At 40.6% G+C, this 6,181-nt stretch overlaps 1 protein-coding gene across 1 annotated transcript; it reads left to right on the forward strand.

Moving 5' to 3' along the window:
• Positions 1–2,112: 2,112 nt before the first annotated feature.
• LOC129325512 (apovitellenin-1-like) lies at positions 2,113–5,839 on the forward strand. The gene is made up of 4 exons (XM_054973216.1): positions 2,113–2,230; positions 2,737–2,844; positions 4,423–4,585; positions 5,449–5,839. The coding sequence occupies exons 2-4, from the start codon at positions 2,784–2,786 to the stop codon at positions 5,567–5,569; spliced, it is 345 nt and encodes a 114-aa protein (XP_054829191.1). The 5' UTR covers positions 2,113–2,230; positions 2,737–2,783; the 3' UTR covers positions 5,570–5,839.
• Positions 5,840–6,181: the final 342 nt, after the last annotated feature.

Consider the following 6,181-nt stretch of genomic DNA (forward strand, 5'->3'; position numbering starts at 1 on the left):
ACCCATGAAGACTGAAGGATGTCTTTTTTGCACAATCCTTTTAAAATGTTTTTATCAGACAGTGTAAATGCTACCTTGGGTGCTCAATAGAATGCAGAACAAGGGGGTATAAATTGTATAAACAGATAAAATAATAAACATACACTGGCATTGCCAGTACTGGTGCCATAGTGTGTTAAAAGTATCTCTCTTTTTTGTTTAGTTTGTTGTTTAAATCTCAGCAATGTGCCTTGTGTGTACCACACAATATTTTGTCACTAGATTACTTTAACTCTTTTTTTCTGAAACGTTACATCTTCACAGAAGAGATTGAGATGTGAACTATATCACTAGAGATTGTCAAATGTTTGTAATTAAAAAAGGAGAACACTCAGCCATATTTTTGTACCTGTGTTGTCTTTTTCCTTTTTGTCTCTGAGAAAACCTAGCCTGATTTCTACTCTGCAAGAATGGGAAATGATCTCTCCATCACTGTTCAGATTTAGTATACCTCTGAATGGAACTGAGATACTGGGAACAAAAAAATGGGCTGGCCCTTCATAGTAGACATGAGCATGAATCGGAATATGAAGCGAATTTCATCATGAAACGGGCCGTTTCATGTGTCGCAAAACTGTGTTTTGTGGGGCCGCAGTTATCACGACATTCTCTTTTTGGCCTGTTTCGTTAGCTTCGTGAACAATTCGTAATTGCAGACAGGTTGGCACCGATCCATGATTCCCTAGGCAAGAATGGGCCCAGACCTTTTGTTGCCATTGGAAACCCCAATCATAGCCCATAGCTGTCCCTTGATTGACAGCTCTCCTAGCCATCTGGAGAGCTTCCATTTTGCTCTATACAGCCAGGAGCTGAGGGTCAATCCCCTAGGCAACCAAGGAGGTGGGCCTTCTGTAGCCGTGGGCATACCAATCTCACCCCTCCAAACTCTGTTAGGCAGATCTATCAGCCAACCACAGACCTCCTGTTCTGAGGATGAAAAGCAGGGTTTTGGAGAAACATCCAGTTTGTCCTCCTTTGGGACTGTTCCTGCCTACCGTCCACCCCTCACTCTGTCTTCCTGGCCCAGCTCCATACCATGGCTGGTCCTTCATCCTCCTCTAATCCAACAACTCTAGGTCCCTGTTTCAGTGAGTGCTTCCACACACGATGGATAATGCACTTCCAATCCTCTTTATAGATCATTTGGAACGGATTTTTTTGTGTGCAGAACAAAAAATCCACCTCAAACAATTGACAAAGTGCATTGAAAGTGCGTTATCCAACATGTGTGGAATCAGCCAGTCATGCACTCTGGCAGCACTTCCCACCCATTAACCTTCCTGATCAATGTATTGCAAACTGGGAGGGTGAGTGGAGGAGATCTAGCTGAAGTCTCCCTGCGAGTTTGGCATCTTGGGGTATGAAAGGGGCTGTTGAAATGCCCCAGGTTCTGACGAATCACAAAACTAAGGAATTGTTTCGGCAAACGTCAATTTTGTGAATTTGTGGATCACGATGAAACACAAAACTCGTTTCGGGTTTTTTTCATATTGTGTCCATGTCTACTTCATAATCTATCTGAGATTCCCGAGCCAGTGCTGAACACAGAAATCTAAACTGGCTGGACTTCATAATAATCAATTAAGGCATATAATGCAGGTTTTGTAATCTTGTTAATGATATTCTAGAATTCCAGACTTTGAGTTTCTCCTCCTGTTGAATGAGAGACCCTTTTTACCATTCTTTTAACTAGCCTCATATAAGAAAGCACACCTCAAGAACTGTAGAAAAAATATTGATAGGCTTTAAAAACTGTGGGTCACAGGAGAAGATAATGAGCTGCTTCCTCCAGTGTTTAGCACAGTTGGACTAAGTTTCTTTGTGCAGATTGTTTCTTCAGGAGGATATATGAGACTGTACTAAGTAAATCACAATGAGCAAACCTTATGACACCACCTGCGCAATTGCTGGTATTGTTTAAAATCTCCATTCCCTTGTGTGTATTGAATCAACGTTGAGTACCAAATTGTGGTCAAAACACATGAAGGGATAACGAATTTGTGTCCAGTGATTATCAGGGTGTACCATCTGGGGCTGAAAGCTTCCGTGTCATCTCTGATCAGCTGACTTGCTTCTATTGGGAAAGAGAAGATGTAGAGCAAACAGGGACTTTATGACCGTTTGGCTGCCTCTATATCTGGTCTGTGCAACAAATGGTCTTTCAAAAACAACACCAGCCACAACGAGAGAGGTAAGTGAGAAAATCTTTATCTAAATAGGATATATCAAGTAACAAGGTAATGGCAAGGGGCCTCTCTAAACTGCCTCTTAGGATCCAAGTGCTCCATTTATTCCGACATCATCCAAGATTTGTTGTATAGGTTCTGAGGGTTGCAATTGTAAAAATCATCCATGGCATTTTAAATTGTAGTTTTTCAGCATATCAAAACTTAGTATGTCAGAGCAAAAACATCTGATCTAGTATTGAAGCACCCCTCCCCCCAAAGAGACATTCAAATAGTTCTATTTGGGAGATAAGTTCCAGGTACTTTGGGAAATATGTTTGTTACCCTCTCACAACTAATGTGCACAAGTAAAAGCCAGAGTTTGTAGCTACTAAATAAGTGCAGTTGAAAGGGAAGAAGCAACGTGTACTTGCCAGATTCAGAACGTTGGGGGAAGGTGTGGGATGTGTGTGCCTCTTGGTCTCTATTGATTTGGTATTATACATGATGAGTTTAACACCTTTTTTTGTAGGACATAAGAAACTATCATCAAAAGGCACTGAGGCTGTGCTATACATCATGCATCAGTCCAAAGCTATAGCTGTCTGTCTGATTCTTCTCCTTGGCAGTGCACTGACTGGTAAGATCCAAGATCCTTAGGGCTAGCCTCAGAAACACTTTGCTCGCTAAGCATATTCACTCTCACTAAACTTAGGTCCTAGCATTAACACTGGAATGTGCAGTTTGCTATCATCACTGTACCTGGTTACTGATAAACTAAGACATAGCTGAACCAGTCCCTGTGCGTGACCTATAAGCACTAATGCTATAGTAATTGTACAAATAGTCTATTTATGTATGGGCCCTTGGGATTGCATTTGTTAGGACTTGTTTGGGATTGCCATTTAGTCATAATATATCTTCCAGTCATGATATATTTTATAATCTAACAGTTCATAGCAACTACTCATGGTAAAGCCATGTTTAATATTTTAATGTTAGTCAAAATGGGAATAAGAAACGCTCCCTATTCTGAAGACACACTGGATCCCATATGTTTAAGGGCCTGTTTGTATGATAGGATTTGAGTTTATAAGAAATGATGACACCAATTTAATCTCAGTGTTTACCATCTTTGGTGGTTTGTGTTTTACACTTGATGGAAGCCTGTAATAATATCATCCTCTAGTTCACCATCTATGTAAATACATATGGAAAGGAAAAGGTATGTTTATTGTCTTTTCATCAACTGATGTGCCTAGAGCGCATGGTTAAACTACTACAGGTTCTTAGAACTAGAGTAGTTTCCCTTTTCTTGTTGTCTGGCAGAGAGAACTGGTTTCAGCACACATTTTAAATCTGTAATTAAAGATTTAGTTGTACCAATTAATCAACTAAATTTTGTAGTCCTAATTTAATAATAATTTCTGCAACATCTAAAAATGTGCAAAATGCAACATGTGCTTTATCCACAACCACATGATGACATTAATTCCTGTTTCACATATTAGGAATTGGAATTAAAATTCTAGAATGACTTTAGTCACTGAGCTGGGTTAAGAAATGCTGAATCCCTAAACTATATGAACTATAAGGCATGATCAAAAAAGGTAATTTTTATGTATTTACAGGCCACTTATAATCTGAGATCCTAAAATGTAGTTTACTTAGCTTGTGCATAAATCTAGTTTTGCTTGGCTAAATTGCACACAGTCATTTTGGTGCTGAGAAGGGACTTCCACACAGAACTACACACCAGATCACCAAACCACGTCCTAATGTAGCAGTATAGCAGTTCACTAGTGATGTATGGGGTAGGTAATTCTTTCATCCCATGCTGTGATTAGGCTTGCCATTTGTCCACCCACAGCAGGTAACCCCCTGCTGTGAGGTGGAGTTGAAGCAAATATGGTCCCACAATGGCCTCCATAGTGATTCTCTGGAAATTTCCATGTGTGTCTATGGTCTTTACCATAGTGGTTGGGAGAAATTCCTAGAGTGTCACCTGGAAGTGATGTGGGTCTTCCCCAGGCACCATCCTCAAAATCTTCCACCATTTGCCAAGGTAGTGCTGACAGTCCTAACTGATAGATTGTGACAAGGCTGTGAGTCCTGAATTCTAATGAAATACTTGGAAAATATTTGCATCCTCTTGTAAATGAAATTATAGAAGATAATTCATGTTTGCTTTACTTAATTTTTCCTTTGTCATCTCCAGAAGTTGGTGCTAAGGCCATCTCAAAAAGGCATGTCCGTCGTGACTGGTTGATCTTGCCTGATGCTGTTGCCTTTTATGTGTATGAGTCTGTGAACAAAATATCCCCCAAAACTGCAGAACTGTTGGCAAGAGCTGTCCAGGTTCCATTCATTCTTGATACAAGGTATGATAACAATAGGCATTTTATCTTTTGTGGAACCTCTGAAAGGTCATGGATCAGGGAATACAGGGTAAGAGTGAGAGAGCTGAGTTTCACAGCAGAAATGTGTGGACTTGGGATACATTTCTTCAAGGCAATAAGGAAAAGTATGTCTATGCTGGATTTGATTGTGAGGTGGATGTTCATGATAACCTCTGCCTCCCACTACTGTGTTTCTCTGCCCTAAGAATATTAGGAAAATCAAATGCATGGTGTCTTTGGAGAGAAGAGCTGTCTGAAATTCTTAACCAGCCACCATATGCTATCTGGACTCCTATTTTCCATTTCCTTAGAATAAATCTTGTGAATGCTGCTTAGTAGTCAACAATGTAAAACAATAATGGAAGCAGACAGCTGGCAGACCATCTTACCAGATTTTCTGCTGGAGAAAGAAGGGGGCACCTTTTGACCACTGAAAAGGCTATGGCTGCAGATTGTGGGATCCATGTGGACAAAAAAGCCACACAAGACAGTGTCTACCATTAGGGACTTGGAAAAGATCAAGTAGAAAGAGCTAATATTTCCAAAATGTAACTATGTTAGGCCTTGAATATCTCAACAAATAGTTCAGAAATATGCCCTAAAGTACTAATGGAAAGACTCTGAAATTGTATAAACCGCAACGGGATCGCAGTTTGTCTAGTCAGCCTTCATTTCTGTTGGTGGTACTCTTGGTTTTCCCATGTTCGTGCCTGTCTTACTGAGAAGAGAATATACAGAGTAATTCGCTGCTTAATTAAAAAATTTATACACACACACACCCATTTCTTCCTGAGAATTAATATGCTGTATCTTACCATATTAACATTGATGCCTATGTCCTACAGGAACTTCCTGATACAGGAGACAGCTAAAATCAGTGTGAAAGCTGAAGAAGCAATGGGAAAATTTATGGAGAAAATATCTGGCTTCTGGCAACAGCAGGAGAAAGAGCCAGCACAGCAATAAGACCAAATCAAAGGGCGACTCTCACCTGCCCTAAGCATTCATCTTGAGAAATCAATGGGGTGAACTTCTTGATCTGCCACTAGAGGGAGACAGCACCCCAGCTTCGGACAGCTCCAAATAGACTAATTTATTCAATCTTCCCATGAAAGTGCAATCTAGTGCTTCACACGTGATGTTTTCCCTACAAAAGGCTTGCATGACATGCCATGCAAATAATTTTGTTGTCCAATCTGTGCATTCATAGCAAAATACACATTGCCTGCTACTTCAGAGGTGACAAGTTGCATTTTTTCCTACAGTGAAGGATGAGTTCCACAGAAGAAAGTTACTACATACGAAGCAACCGTTAGGAGCCACTCGCTTTAGCAGGGAATTGAGCAGTTTCCAGTTTCTCCTGAAACAGTATTTTATGAAGCTACCTCAGTGGTCAGCAGCAGAAAAAATGGAATGCACTGCAAGCTGGACATCCATGTTTGTTCAGTATCAGAGTGCTCCCCCTTTGGAGAATTAGGGAATGCGTAATATCCTACTTCCCCACACGTAGATTGCTGGATTTTCCCCTGTTCCTCTCCATTCCTGCAGCCCCTTCTGACCCCCAGAAAGATGTCATGG

This window comes from Eublepharis macularius, chromosome 3 (assembly GCF_028583425.1).
Source record: "Eublepharis macularius isolate TG4126 chromosome 3, MPM_Emac_v1.0, whole genome shotgun sequence".
Classification (NCBI taxonomy): Eukaryota; Metazoa; Chordata; class Lepidosauria; order Squamata; family Eublepharidae; genus Eublepharis; species Eublepharis macularius.

What these genes read in the sequence shown, in the direction of transcription:
- LOC129325512 (XM_054973216.1), top strand. Translation starts at nt 2,784, where the DNA reads ATGCATCAGTCCAAAGCTATAGCTGTCTGTCTGATTCTTCTCCTTGGC. An exon ending in CCTTGGCAGTGCACTGACTG is followed by an intron (nt 2,845 to 4,422) that starts GTAAGATCCAAG and finishes TGTCATCTCCAG; the next exon opens with AAGTTGGTGCTAAGGCCATC. An exon ending in CCATTCATTCTTGATACAAG is followed by an intron (nt 4,586 to 5,448) that starts GTATGATAACAA and finishes TATGTCCTACAG; the next exon opens with GAACTTCCTGATACAGGAGA.